We start from the raw sequence: 15,490 nt of genomic DNA, 5'->3' as shown, positions 1-15,490 counted from the left end.
CAATCTCTAGTTTCAAGTCTTCTCCAAATACAGCATGATTTTGTAAATGATGGTCTCATTGAGAGAATGGGTGCATGATTGCGCTCAGACCACGCCCCCCGATTCTACGTCTGCTCGTAAGAAAACCAACATGGCGACGGTCAAAATGTGTAACTCGAGGCTTCAGTACGTCAGCTGGCAAACCAACGGGTGACGTCAAATTTCAATAACATTTCAGTTTACAGAATATACAGTATGCTCAGATTTTAAAAAACGTAGTTTCACAGCAGCACTGACCTTGTACAGGACGTAGATGAGTAAAGCCAGAAGCAGTAGACCGGCCAGGATGGCCAAGATGATGATCCACAGAGGAACCGAGTTCTCGATGTCGGGCTTGTTCCACACCACCGGGGTCACCACCTGGGGAGGAGCGCGCAGCGTTTGTCTACAACTCAGCAAAAAAATAATAATAGCACGTCGATGCCTCTGTATGAATTCTTGAATACCTTTTTGTGTCCACTGGGTGCATGTCTGGGCAGGATGGCATAAGGCATCTTCTCCACACTGTATCTGGCCAGGCACTCCAGCACGTATTGCTTATAGGCCCTCTGAAGACAGGAAAACATCACGTCGCTTATTAATCAGATTCTTTTTCTTTCTTTTTTTTAAATAAATGCAAGTCCGCTAGTTGAGCACTAGATGGCGACGGAGACCGCGCGCATCTCGGGTAAAGAAAACCCTCCCGGCATTCCGATCCCATGAGCAGCTGTGACGAGCAGATAATGAATTTTCAGTACATTCGCACATATGCCTCGTGTTAGAGCGTGCAAGAGGTGTGTGTGTGTGTGTGTGTGTGTGTGTGTGTGTGTGTGTGTGTGTGTGTGTGTGTGGCTCAGACATGGCGGGAACACAGTGATGTAAACTGGTAGAAACTGCAGAGATCTACACGCTCAGTTAGCAACTGTCATCCCATTTGTGAAGGCAAATATGTGGGACTGGTCACACTGCGGCAGCACTGAAGCTGTTTGTCTTTGTCTGCAGCCACACATTTGAGGTCTTTACTCCTTGTCTTTCCTTCTTTCTTTAAATGAAGAATACCTTTTTACTTCCTGCCAAACCCTGAAAAAAGACATACACACACACAGGCATTCATCGATCAGCCTTTTGACCTCTGAAGAGGGCAAGTGTTCGTGAGGCCCTGCGACGATAACTGCTGATTTGTTGCACGATATATATATTGTCCCAGAAATTACTGCGATAAACATTTTATTATCGTCATCTTAAGAGCATTTATTGATACTGAAGCTGTGTGTGAGCTTGCGGTAGAGGCCTATTGGTCGTTGCACGTGCAAGTCATTTGAAGACATGGTGCCTTCAGATAAATACTCCGAAATTCCTATTTCGTGACATTTCATAGAACAGAAAAGTAATTGATTAATCAGACGGCGAGAACAGATGAGAGGACAAAGGCAGCGAGACAATATTCACGTATCGTACAACAAATGGAAAATGTAACTATCGCGACAGGCCTGGTGTCGGCGTGTGGAGCGAGTCTGCGATGCCACCAACCTCGGTGAAGGTCTCCGCCCAGACGCGGGAGCGCACTTTGAGGATGGCGGTGGTCCCCTTCTCCAGCAGGCCCACTTTGCACCGCAGCGACCAGCACTCCACGTTGGAGCACGACTGCGGACACGCCGCAAGCAAAAGAAAGAGAGGAAGAGAACGAGGTTAATACAAAAGTCTACGAGTCATTCTCTCACAGCGCGGATTCTGTGGCATCTTTAAAATGAAAAAAAAAAAAAAGAACAAGTAGGTGAAAGTCAAACCGGCACAGACGAATCAGAGGAGGGACAAATAACAGGCCTGTTAATGCTGCAGGTCGACAATAATATAACAAAGAGTCCAATGTTATGATCCCTGTTCCACGCCTGCTTCGAATTAGATTGAAGGAATGTCATGAGACTGTAAAAAGTGCAGCACTCTCCACATTATTGTCCAACCACTAAAAAAAACAGCCCAGTCCCCCACCCCCCCCCCCTCAACACTAGAAAATACGCAACTCTTAATGAGGTCCCTCCTCATAATGCGGCTTTGGTTGAGTTTCACACGTTGAACAGCGTCGCACATGGCGTACACACACACACACACACACACACACACACACACACACACACACACACACACACACACACACACACACACACACACACACACACACACACACACACACACACACACACACACACACACACACACACACACACACACACACACACACACACACACACACACACACACACACACACACACCGAGAGGATTCGGCTGGGTTTTCCCTACGGGAGGGCATTAGTTTACTTATTACACCGAGTTGGGCAAAACACAGGAGGAGAGAGGAGGAGGGGAGGAGGAGGAGGAGGAGGGGAGGAGGAGGAGGAGGAGGAGGAGGAGGAGGAGGAGGAGGAGGAGGAGGAGGAGGAGGAGGAGGGGAGCGCCCTGGCAGTTCCCCCAGGCTCCGTCTTAGACGGACTTAATGACAGTCATGGAGCATGTCAGTCCACTCCTTCCTGGTTAGACCCTCTTTAAAGCCCCAGGGGCAGTGGGGGGGCACTAAGGTTTTGTGGAAATGACATGAGCATGGTCCAGTGCCAAAGATGCCTCAGACCCAAGTCCCCCGCGCATCCTCCCCTGGTGGAATTACGTGGTCAGGACCTGGAGCATCGGGGGCGAGGAGGAGGACGTTCCCACAACCTGAAAAAAACTGTCTGGTCCGACTACACAGCTGCTGCACAACGGAGGGACTGTCGAGGAGATCGGGAAAAAACGGTCGGCTGACAAATGCATTACGCCAAGTGGTGGGAAATCAAAAAAAAAAAATCATTCTAGTAAAGCTGCTGGAGGATTTCTTGTGTTTTATGTCTTTGTACATTTCGTCATTGGGAAAGAAAATCATTGGATGACGGCGTATATTTACATCATGATGTGAGAAAAGGTATGCCACAAATAGTATTATTAGTACAAATATACTATATATATATAATATAAATTTACTTTCTAAACTAACTTCTAAACACTACTAAACTTTCTGAAGCAACACCCATTATATAGATAGGAAGTGTACGTTGCGACTGGCGGCATCATAAATTATTAATGAATGATAAATCAAGCTTCAGAGATCACTCATAAGCAATTAAAAAGCACATTGCTTTGAGAGTTTTGTAGAAGAGATTTGGAATACCATAAAAAAAAACACTTTGTGGGTTTCACACTTTCTAATAAATTCACAAAGGCTTTCGGTTACACGTGTAAATAATTTGTTAATTATAAAAACAGATTTTTGGCTCCAGATTCTCTGCAGGTTGTTGTCCAGGTGGTCCCGATGAAAGACATGGATTTTTTTGGTTGTTTAAAAGACACGTGTCCCGCTGCAGGATAAACACCTGCGAGAGAAATCTATCACATCCTGGAAACTCTGAAAGTACTTACAACTTTTATAACGTGGCACTAAAAATATATATAACTTGCTCTAAAACAGTAATTGCCAATACGCAAGTATTTCAAAGTGCAGCAACACAACAGGAATAATAAAACCGAAGTATCAAAGTGATCATTTTGTTTTTCGTGATTAGGGCAATTACAGCCGGCGCTTTGTTCTCTCCGCACGGCCGAGCTTCTTCAAAGACTAAGCAGGTCATTTTTAAATTCTCGTACTTTGACCTCCAGGCGGGCGGCTTCACCCCGAGAGCATCGCCAAACACTTTAATCAAGAGACACTTTGACGGAGGAGGACGTCTCCTCCCGCCGAGCATTGAACAAAAAGTTCAGACGCGGACGGGAGAATAGGCTCCTTCATGCCGACGTGTCATTGGACATCGCTTGATGAACGAGCAGAGTTGAGGGGCGACCGGCGCGCGGACAAAGACCTCATTGGCGGAGAGGCAGGTATCCACGGGGGCGGAGGCGGAGAGAGGGCGGCGGCGTGCAGGTGGGTTGATCAATGGGCCCAGTGTGCTCGGGGGCTCGGGGGCTCGGGGGGGCCTCGCGACACCCGGAGCCCCAAAATTAGAGACAACAGCCTCCCGCGTCCAACGTCCTCTCCGCCCCCTCCGCCACTACTGAAGCCTCTTTAATGTTAATCACCACAAAGGGACAGGCCCCTGCCCTTTGACCCCCTCCCTTTTAATGACATCATAACCTAATTACCCAATCCCAGGGGGCCTCATGTAAAAGCAGGGGACCAGTGTAAAAAAAAAGAAAGAAGTGTAAGTGGCACAAAGCGGTTTTAACAGCGTGACAACATTCACCCTAAACTGTGAACTCACGCTCCTTATTCTCCCACTTTCAAGTCCCCTATTACATTAGGTGCTTCACCTTCCTGTGGCCCGACGGCAAAACACTCATTCACGCGCGCAACATGCTCCATACATAGGCCGGGACACATCTCACCAGGTTGGTCAGATGAGCGAGCTGGTTCCTGTGGACGTCCCTCCGCTCGACGCGGTGCTCCTGGGCCTTCAGAGCCAGGATGGGCGGCTCCGTGGACGTGTGCTGGAGCTAAAGAGAGGAGAGAGAGTGCAAACACGCCAGCACGTCAGAGGTTGGACACTGGCCTCGCCGGGCAGAGGAGCACGCCACCCTCTCTGTCAACAGAAGACCCTAATGCCTTTGTCCCTGGGTCATTAATCGGAAGCATGTGAGCCCTACTCTGCATGGATTCCCGTGGAAACACGCCGTACTTAGCAATTCACCGGGGGGGGGGGGGGGAGAAAACCATTAGCAAAGACGGATGAGCACTCGCAGCCCTGCTCCGACATCTGTCAAGCTTCAAATGTAAACACAAACAACTGCAACACTGGATGATGCTGCGCCCCGCAACGTCCCCGAAACGGCTCGCTGCAAAGGGAACGCATCGGCGGTCGTCGAAAGAAGATCAGTGAGCGCGCTCATCGCCAGGCACGGGGGGAAGAGCCGGAGCTTCAAAAGCGGCGGTGGGCTAAGTGTCCTGGGTGGGGCTGCGAGGCAGGGTGGAGGCGGCGGGTGTGGACGCCGCGGCGCCCACATCTGACTCTGGGAATCACCAGCGGGAGGCCCCCCACCACCCCTCGCTGTCTATACTTGACCTGGTTTGACCCCTGGCCAAGTGCGCGTCTCCTCCACTCACTTTGAGGTGCAGGTGGTTCATGTTCCTGTCGGCGGTGCAGTTGACGGGCCCCTCGGTGGAGAACTCCAGGGGGTAAAGGAGATTGTGGCCCTGCACACTGAGGGGGCAGCGCAGCTCGAGGAGGGTGTGGCTGATCCGACTGGGCCCGTTGTTCACCAGCTGGAAAATTAAAAAAAAAGTGCATTAGAAAAATCTCCTAGAGCAAGCAGCCGTCGCTGCCCTGGCAAAGTTCACCTTCGCTCTCATGAGCAGCGGGTTCCGCTTTGCGACCTCAATCTGCTCAGCCGATTACCTCATAGATGTGCTCCACCGCCGGCCCGACGTCCTGCTCCGCGCCGTAGTTTTTGGTCACCTTCCAGTTGGCGGGCGGGAAGAAGACCTTGTCTGGCCGAGACACCCTGGAGAAGAGAAGGGGAGGAGGAGGGGGAGGAGGAGGAGGAGGTGAGGAGCGCGTAGGCGGCGGAACTCGAGACTCGAAATGAAGTCAAATGAGGAAATCCTTCAAAAACAACCCTCAGCTCACCCTTGCAGGATGACTTCAGCCTGGACGACCACCTCCAGCTTGTAGGGCACGGCCTCGCTGTGGGAGTTGTTCTCGTTTTTGCTGCGGAGACGGAGCAGAAACAGACTGGGATCAGCGAACGGCCTCCGCGCACATTCCGTGAGCTCTTGAGCGTCTCGGCTGCGAGTTGACGTGGAGCCGTACCTGCGAATCTGCATCTCGAACTGGACGGTTCTGTGCGTGTCCTTCAGCCGCGGCACCGTGAAGCGCAGACCCGCCCACAGCTGCACAGAACAAACCAGACCGGATTACTGCTCCTCCATTATTTTGTTTGTGTGTATGTATTGCGTTGTATTTTTTTTATAATGCCGACACAGGGACAATAAAGTCCCATCCTATCCTATAAGTCACCATCGAGAAAAAAAATTGGGTCCCAATCCATAATTTTCCCCATAATAATCTAACAGGAACCTGAAGAGAAAAAGTCCACATGAGGTTTATGGGATGTTATTTGAAGGTTTTCCGCAGTCTGCAATTGATGCATTACATCAACTGTCACATGGGGGTTTTCTCATTGAGACACTTGGACGGGTGTGTGATCCGCCGTGTGGACTATTGCATCAATCGATTCATTTCATTTCTGACATTAAGATTCGATGGGAAGCGTTGAGGACGTGTCCGTCCCGTCTCTCTGGATGTTGAGTCTCGTTGCGAGGGTCGGCTGCCCCCCCCCCCCCAATCAGTTTACTGAGACGGAGACGGAGCGTTTCTATGGAGACAGCCATAATGTCTGTGAGATGACGACACGTAGATGATTCGGGGGGGGGGGGGACGCAGCGCCCTGACCGGGGATAGGGAGGTTTCTTTTGGGGATGCGACGGCGCTGACCACTTGTTGATCTGTGTGACGAAACCAGAAATCCCCTTTTTCCATTCGATTTTCCTTTATTCGTCCCGGCGACGGGGACATTTGGGGTATTAACGGCAGCAAAGTGGATAGATGAAAATAGAGGTCTATATTAAAAAAACATTATATATATAGATGCTATATATGAGAATGAAATATTGATTAGGACCCAGTGTTTTCTAGTCTGAACAACTCTTTCATTGGGTCAGTGTTGTAGTTTATGTTTGTCAGTTGAATTGTATGTATGTATTATTGCTACATTAAGTAAATCATACATGTAATCATCTGTGTAAAGATAAAGTCTCCCTGCTTGTACCTTTTCACCCACATACGATGAATGAACAATCTAAGAGCTCCGTTTTTTTAAAGGAGTCTGTCTGTGTCTGCCGGTTAACACGCATTTCACACTCCTCCTTTACAGACCCATTAAAAACACGCCAGCCTGTGACTCCGTCATTAAAAAGAGGGGAAGCTCGGCAGGGAGCTGAGGGCACAGATGGCCTCCACTTCTTGTCACAACATTTCCTCCCGACACATGCCGACTTTTCCTGTGTTGCCCAACCGGAGGATGAGCGTACAACTTTGTTTCCAGCGAAGCAGGGGAACCAGGGGATGTGGCGTGGTGGACGGTGTACCGCTGTCAGAGTGCATCTCGGACGGCGCGTCACAGGCTACAACCCCCCGCCCCCCCAAAAAAAAGAGAAAGTGGCGTTCTTACACTGGTACCGGACTTCATCGGGTTGCCCAAGTCGCAGCTGAGGTACCGAGTCTGGTTCTCCATCTCGAAGCTGCAGGTCAGCTGCGTCAGGCTCTGGGGGCGGACGAGGAGGACAAACGGGTCAAAGGAAATTCCTCAGGAAACAGAAGGCCGAGAGTCCCCGAGACACTCGACGCCGAAGATGCGCTCACCTCGTTGTTGCGCGCAATTCCGCTGTAGTCGGCTTCGGGCGGCAGCACCACGTACAGCTCCGCCTCGTACGCGCCCCCCTCCCCCTCGTTCTTGGCGTTGAAGGTCAAGGTCAGCGAGTTGTCGTCACCCAGGTAGACCTCCCTCTTGTCCCTGATAACCGGAGGAAAGAGAGTGGATCACCGACGCGGTCAGGTTGTCAGGTTAAATAGTCCAACAACTAGGGGGATAAAGTTGTGTGTAAAGGCGTGATGTGCTGTGAGTAAACAGTGACATCATTTTTCCCCCTTTTTCCTTTAAAAAATTATTGAAAAGTAATAAAGAACGAGAATAACGGATTCATGTCACAAAGCTCCCCCACTGAAATCGACATTTCGCCAATGTGGCGATTGAGTCGTACACGCTGTAACAGCAGAGCGCAGGACTGTGACACCCCCCCCCCCCCCCGCTCCCTCTCCTCCGCAGCTAAGAACAATGAGAAGCGAAGCACAGACGCTTTTAATTACATCCCTCCCCCCTCCCTCATAACAGAGAGGCAGGAGAGGAGGGATTCCTGAAGCGGATCCTCTGGCCGGACAGACAGTCGGAACCGCAAGTCTGATTCCGAGTGGCGTTGGACTGTTTCAGGCCTCGAACAAAGTAGAAAACACCACCCGGGGGAACCCCTCGGTCTGCAAGGTCATGTGCTTCGGCAGCCGAGTAGCAGGAACAACATTTGCCGGAATGATGGATTTGTCTTTTTCTCCCTGAAATTCCACTAAATCATGCCCATCCCATCAACTCCCTTCAGCTGCTCTACGGCTCCGATAATTTGCTACAGAGCAGAATGAAAAAAACAAAACATTCAGGTATTTTTTTATTGCTCTAATCACACTTTCTGTGGAGAGCAGCGCTAACACACACACACACACACACACACACACACACACACACACACACACTCACTCACGGCAGGTTATTCTATATGTGTGATGGATCAGTCGTATATATATTGAGGGGAAAGGCAAACGGAAGATAAATATAGGAATGCAAAAATCAAAATGACAGAGCGGCGAAGGGGAGCATCAGGGAGGCTGTTATTTCGGAGAAAAATGCAAACAGATTTTTCGAATCAAAGTGTGGCGGAGCGGGAGTTCTCCTGACGGCTGTCGGGCGGCAGGCGAGGTCGGGACTCCGGAGCACCGCTCCCATGCTTTTCCAAACACATCCCCTTTCATCCCCCCCCTCCCCCCCCTCCCCTCCTCGACTGTTTGTCGTGGCACCTGTGGAGCAGAGCTGCGTCCTGTTTTCAGGGGACAGTGAACCCCCCCCCCCCCCCCCCCCCCCCCCACACACACACACACACTGCTAAACTGAACAGAGCGGCAGAACAACAAAAAACAGATGTATTTATTAGAGCCCGACCGATATGGATTTTTTTGGGGGTCCGATATCGATATTTGGGAGAACAAGATTCCCAATACCGATACATTGGCCGATATTAGAGCCCTTGGATGGTGTAATGACAAGGATGGGGGGGGGGGGGGGGGGGGGGTTGCTCTCTCTAATCTCCCCCTGCATTTCTATTTATATATATATCGGATATATATATATATATATATATATATATATATATATATATATATATATATATAATATATTTATAATATATTTTATTTATATATATATATATTTTTTTGTAATTGAGGCTTGATATTTTAGTTTAGCCATGAACTTTATCATAATCATATAAATTGAGAATACAAATACAACCAAATGTCTTTGTCTTAAAGGTTTGATAACGACATTTTAAGAATCATTGACAGATATGTGATATTTGAGTATCTATAAATTGAAAATACAAATACAAACAAAAACATTTGTTCATTTGACATAAAATGTAAACGTATATGCACATTTAAAGGCTCAAACCAGTTGGCCGATAACATCCGTCGGGCTCTCAAAAATATCAGCCGATACCGATATATGTCTGTGAAGGTCTCTAATGTTTATGCTTCAGCACTTAAAAAAACAATCCAACGGCCCCAGACTGCATAGAAGAGTTCAGCGAGTGTTCACAGGTCGCCCGTGTTTCATCCATTGCGTTGTGATCCCGGAATCAGTCCCTCATGGAGATGAACCCAAACTCACCCGTGAACCGCCAGCTTCAAGTCCGGAACGCAGATATTGTCCTCCCCGCAGTCCAACAGAATCTGGGCCTAAGGGAGGAGGCAGAGTGGAGGAGATGAGCGTACAGTAAAGGCCCCGGCTCAAAAACATCCTTCCCTCGCAACATGTGCGGAGAATTAGTCACACGAGATAAATCAGATGTTTAAAAAAGGTGACAACAGCGTGAGTTTAGCAAGATGCGACATGTGGTATGACTAACACATTCCGCCCCGGCCCGCTGATAACCTCCCACCACACACGCACACACACACACACACACACACACACACACACACACCTGCACCGCACCGCCTCCCTCTTACTCACCGCACATCATCCCCGCACACCAGGCGGCTACGAAAACAGTGTTATGGCTCGCAGGGACAATGAGCGAATCGGTGAGGTCACGTCAGGCGCAGACACACAGACGCACGCTCCTGCGAAACCAGCTGCCGTGCGCTCACACACGCACGCACACGCCCTTTCCGTTCGTGACGTAAGAGAAGGACGCGGCCTCCGAGGAGCTGAGCGCGCAGCTGCCGGCGCTCGCCAGCGTCCCCACATCACAGCGCTCATGCGGCGAACCGCGCTCTGACCACACGCCACGCCGACCCGGCGCACCGCAGCAGCGTATGATCATATAGAAAAGGGGGGGGAGGGGTAGCCGGCGTCCCACAGAGGAACCCTTTCTGAGACACGGGATATCTCTGGTGACCCGAAAATCAGGAGCGGCGGTTCGCAGATTACAGCGAAGGGGAGAGACGGGGGAAGGAAAGGCAACACCGCCGGAGAAGTGGACGACCGCCGAGCGCGTGGCAGGGGGGGGGGGGGGCGACAAGTGCGATGATGCTCACGAGGATGAGGATGATAAATAGAAATGCAGGGGGAGATTACAGAGAGCACCGCCCCCCCCCCTCCTCCTTGTCATTACACCATCCAGGGGCTCTAATTATGCACACCATGGTAACCACCGTGCTGACTTGGCCACACGCGCGCCCCTGGCTCCGTCCGTGTGCACGGGGCACAAGCAAGCAACATCCGCAGCCTCCGTCACAGTTGTGAGACAACAACACCACGCGGATGTCGGCTTGTGACAGAGCGAGGCCAAGAGTCGGGAGGGGGCGCGATCGAAGAAAAGGCTGCATTAGCTGCGCGAGCGCGCGCGTTAATCAACGTCACGCCCGTCAGGTCAGATGTTTTTATTCCAAGAACAATGAGGGCATTGATGTGAGGTTCGGCCATTTGTAATTTCTAAGGAAAAGGAAAGAAGGAGGTGAGAACGACCTCGGATCTTTTTTATGCTCTTTTCTTTCTTTTTTTTTTAATACATCTCTTCGTTTACAGTGTCTGGGAAAATCGTGGCAAATGAATAGGCCGCCGCGATGCCATAACTCTCGACAGGAAAACATGTGGAATGTATCAAGTCGAGAAAAAAGAAAGAACCCGGGCTCTGTCGAGCGCGTAAAACCGTATCTCATTCTCGGCTGCAGCCTGAGCAGTGAGTGAGAACTTGGCAGGGTCGGCGCAAAGGCGCTTACATGGCCTGCCACATAATCTCCAAAAAGCACATGTGGGAATCAATAGGGCAGCGTGGTGTGTCTGATCGAGGCCCCCCCCCCCACTGTCTATGCACTGTTACATTTCACACAGTCTAAAGCAAGATGAATGAAATATGTTGGCAGCCTGACATTTCTACCACTCCTATTTTACACACACACACACACACACACACGAACAGATCAGGTTTGGCAATTCAAGGTTGGATATTTTAGCTCGGGCCCATCTCAAGGTCTCGGCTCAGCGATGGACCACATCTGTCGGAGGCCCAAGCGCTTTGATATCTGGGAAGAGCATCGATGACAGGGTTCGGACCCCCGATCCAACAGGAACTGGATAGAAACAAGACCAGGAGAGAGAAGAAGTGTGTGTGTGTGTGTGTGTGTGTGGGGGGGGGGTAAAAAAACACCCGCGCTGATTGCCGTTCCCCCGAACGCTCTGAGCCGGTGGCTGTTGCTGAGCGCACACACGGCGCACGCTGCGCCACAGCTGAAAGGATGCCCACATGTTGAGCTACTCGCTGCCTCAGGAAAAAAAAAAAGCGGCTGAACGCCAGAAGATTTCAACCAGATGGGGCAAACGGCCCCCGGCTCGTAGTGTGCCCCACCCCGAAACGCCTACCAACCCGGATTTGGGGGACGACTCACCTACGTGCCGCCGCGCGGCCCCGAGCCGTAAAAAAAACCCCACCTACCTTCTGCTCAATGACGTCGGTGGTCTGGTAGTTGAGGATGGGCCGCAGGCCGTGGGAGTCGGCGGCGGCCTCCGGGTCCAAGCTGAAGTTCAGGGCCACGTGAATGGAGGAGAGTTTGTCCCTGAACTCCTTCTCGTCCTGGAGGCAAAGAAACACATATCAGGGTTTATGGAAGAAAAAAAAATGCCCAGGGACTGCATAAAAATCGTAAAAATAACAAGCTACCGATTCATACTTTACTTATTATGACCGTAATAAAAAGGCTCAGTCGCATTCATTGTGTTTTTTTATATTTTTTCTTAGTGAGAAGAAGGTGGGGGGGGGGGGGGGGCATACCCTCAGATAGATCTTTGTGTGGTTGCACACGCGCTCGCCATGGCGAACCCTCACGCTCCTCCGGAGCAAGGGCTGCTGGGAGTCCAGGAACAGAGCCCTCTTCACCGCACCTTTCTGCTTGTGCTTACGACTGTCGAGCTGCACCTCCACCTGGAAATCTGGAACACATGACGCACGCGCGCACACACACACACACACACACACACACACACACACACGAGCATTCATGGCGTGATGAATGTACCTGACTCCCGCCACTCTGACCTCCATAAATACTCTTAATGCACGAACAATGTCGTCAATGTAACTCAGACGCGCAGCGGCACAGGGAACAGCTCTGTGCGGCGGAAAGAGCCATTACGGATAATGACCGCAGGGAGTGACGGAGGAACAGATTGAGCACAGCGGAGGTCGGATCATTCAGAGGTGGTCGATATTCACCTGCAGCGCACTTTAACATTGAAGCCATTATTTGACAGTTTCTGTACGTAATGATAAAAGTGCAAATGTGGGAACTCGGCTCACCTAGGACGCCCGGCAGATGCTTCCCATCGGCGGATATGCAGAAACTCAGGTTGACGCTGTTTCGGAGAGGGTGAGACAAGGACGCGTATATTTATTCATTGATTCACGGCAGAGATTCAGTATGAATACATATATATGGCACGCGGGTGGGACACCCCGCTTGCCCTCGCCCCGTTCCCTCTACTTTCTCTCGTGCGTCCACTTTCGCGCCCCCCCCCCCCCCCCCCCCCCCCCCCCCCCACCCCCCCCCCCCCCCCCACCCCCCTCCGGCGGCTCCTTACATGGTTCACGTTACGAGGCCGCCGGGTGTCATGGGAACACAATGAATAACATGACAAAAATGCCAAATGCTCTGGAGACACACACGCTGGCATCTGACTGCTTTCGCCAGCCAGGGCTGATAAATCGTCGCGTCTCCGTTCCCACACCACACACACACACGCGCACACACACACACACACACACACACACACACACAAAGGAATAGCAGAGTTAAGAAGGGTGAAATTGGGCGACGACTCGGGTTTCAGTGCTGACCAGTCAATGGCCGTCTATACGAGCTCTGCAGCTCTCTCCCATGACATCAGCCGCATAACACTCTCCGAAAGTCTGCAGCCCCCAAACGACCCCCCCCCCCCCCCAAGTCCTCTCTCTACTGGTGAACCCGCAGAAAGACGCGCGGTGGCGAAAAAAGCTGGAGCGAGTAAAACAAAAGCAGGAGTGTGTTGGGAAAAGGGGGAAGAGAAGTGAAAAGGGAGACAGAACGACACAGAGAGCACAAGGAGTAGTAGCAAAAGAGAAACTTTGTGGACTCCTATGTCGGCCTGTCTTCTGCACAGCTGTGTGTGCGCACGCTCGCCGAGTCTACGTGTCCTGATGTTTCCCAGCTGTGCTCCGCCGCCAAACAATATCTCATTCAAAGACCACTCCGAAAGAACCTCGCAGCCCCTCCCACTCCCACATCGCCGCCCCCCCCCCCTCCTGCTCTCCTTCTCACCCCCGCCAGAAACTCCTCATCGCCAGGCAACATAGCATAATCAGGACACATGTGTATACAAGAGTTTCCTTTATGGGCCAGGATCTGGAGCGGGGGGGGGGGGGGGGGGCCCGGCGGACACATGAGCACAGTGTCAACCATGTTGAGCAGCAAGCAACCGTCATCTGTTTCCTCTCCCCTTCTCTGGAATCGAAGACTGTGCACATTCGGAGGAGGCCGACAATGCCGCTATTCAGCGGGTCGTTCCTCCGCTCCGCAGCAGAAACATTGTGACATGAAGACATTTGGCAGAAGAAAAAAAGGGGGTCAGATAAGAGCGGTTCAAGTTAACACCGTGACTGCTGATGGAAAGGATATTCCTTATCGGAGCTTCCTGTCAGGATGGATGTGTTTGCACATGGGAAGCCCAATCTTTTTCTTTTCTTTTTTTTTTGCGGGTCGGATAGAACGAATACCAACGGAGCAGCGGCGGTCGGGGCCGTGTCACAGGAAACGGAGCGGGCTGAACCACTCACCAGGAAACGGGAACGCTGGTGTTTCCACTGGTGACCATGCAGCTCTTCTCCTCGGGGTTGATCATGGTGGGGTACACCGTCAGGGAGGCACTGGCGTTCACGATGGGGCGGGACCTGGGGAGGCAGCGAAGGGGATGTTCCGGGAGTCAATTTTCCACATTTTGCCTCTTTCACGGAATTAGTGTGACATTGTTGGAAACGTCCTAATTCTAATTCGCTTCCTGGGGGCTAGGTGAGAAGAGCGATACCACTCTCCCGTGTTTGTCTTGAGGAGATTGGTTAGCGTAGCTTAGCATTGAGAATGGGAACAGATTGAAATAGCTCCATAAATCTGTGTTTTTACACCTCTTGTTTTTGTACAGATTAAACAAACTAGATACTGTACATAAAGCATAGTCGGCGTTTCCAGTCTTAATACTGAGCTAAGACAACTATCAACCAGCAGCAGCTTTATTTTCAGTGTAGACAGGCAGGAAAGCATATTAAGCATATTTCGTACTATTCCCATAAACCAATAGACTGAATGAATACATACAGTATATATATATATATATTTGAAATAACATACCTATAGAGAACTGCTTTATTAACACCAAAGGCACCGACGATGAGGTCTGAGGGGATTCAAGGGGACAGAATTAGAAAAATGTACCGAACAGTTCAAAAGTTAGAAGTTATACCTCCAGCCCCACTCACCTGGGTATCCGTTCATGTCCAGGTCCTTGGCACCTCTGAGGGAGAATCCGAAGCTGGCAGGAATAGTCCCGGCGGCCCACTGGCCCGCGATCACCTGAGACGGCTTTTCCCTGAGTCCTCCCGAGTATCCATTGAAGATGTAGACCAGTCCCTGCCGGTCCTCCCCTCCAAACGGACAGCTAATAGCCACGTCTGGCAAAGAGCAAGAAGTTCAAGAGGAGTATTAGATTTTTCTTTAATATACTTTTTTTTTAAATATACATTTAACCGTATGTCTTGAATGTAAAGATCTCCCTTAAGATACCTTTGACTCTACTGTGGAAAACTAATCAGGGTGAACCATAGTCATGGTAACCTAATGAAAAAGGCATAAGGGTCGACCATATCCTTTCAGTAAAAATTGTTTTTTCTGGGTGAGATGGTCTAACCAAAAGTCACACTAGAATGAAACTGGGCTAACCATTGCCTACTTTGTCTCCGTTTACTTCTTAATTATAATTTGCACTTTTAAGAACTTTGATTGAAGTATTGAGACTATTTATACATACAGTTTTTACGTGATAAAAAAA

General features: G+C 50.4%; 1 protein-coding gene across 1 annotated transcript in view; it reads right to left on the bottom strand.

Annotated features, from left to right (window-relative positions):
- The window catches only part of itga5 (integrin, alpha 5 (fibronectin receptor, alpha polypeptide)), a 36,282-nt gene that overhangs the window by 3,356 nt on the left and 17,436 nt on the right, over positions 1-15,490 (bottom strand). The window contains exons 13-29 of the mRNA XM_035643830.2: positions 14,922-15,113; positions 14,794-14,839; positions 14,226-14,339; positions 12,714-12,769; positions 12,189-12,346; positions 11,853-11,990; positions 9,584-9,651; positions 7,456-7,606; positions 7,265-7,357; positions 5,845-5,924; positions 5,662-5,742; positions 5,431-5,536; positions 5,139-5,297; positions 4,424-4,531; positions 1,549-1,662; positions 486-587; positions 277-399 (exon numbers count right to left, since the gene is read on the bottom strand). Of these exons, the coding sequence (XP_035499723.1) occupies positions 277-399; positions 486-587; positions 1,549-1,662; positions 4,424-4,531; positions 5,139-5,297; positions 5,431-5,536; positions 5,662-5,742; positions 5,845-5,924; positions 7,265-7,357; positions 7,456-7,606; positions 9,584-9,651; positions 11,853-11,990; positions 12,189-12,346; positions 12,714-12,769; positions 14,226-14,339; positions 14,794-14,839; positions 14,922-15,113 (1,889 nt within the window). The remainder of the gene's footprint in view (positions 1-276; positions 400-485; positions 588-1,548; positions 1,663-4,423; positions 4,532-5,138; positions 5,298-5,430; positions 5,537-5,661; positions 5,743-5,844; positions 5,925-7,264; positions 7,358-7,455; positions 7,607-9,583; positions 9,652-11,852; positions 11,991-12,188; positions 12,347-12,713; positions 12,770-14,225; positions 14,340-14,793; positions 14,840-14,921; positions 15,114-15,490) is intronic.

The sequence above is a fragment of the Scophthalmus maximus genome, chromosome 3 (assembly GCF_022379125.1).
Source record: "Scophthalmus maximus strain ysfricsl-2021 chromosome 3, ASM2237912v1, whole genome shotgun sequence".
Taxonomy (NCBI): Eukaryota; Metazoa; Chordata; class Actinopteri; order Pleuronectiformes; family Scophthalmidae; genus Scophthalmus; species Scophthalmus maximus.
This window is presented reverse-complemented; position numbering and strand designations above follow the sequence as displayed.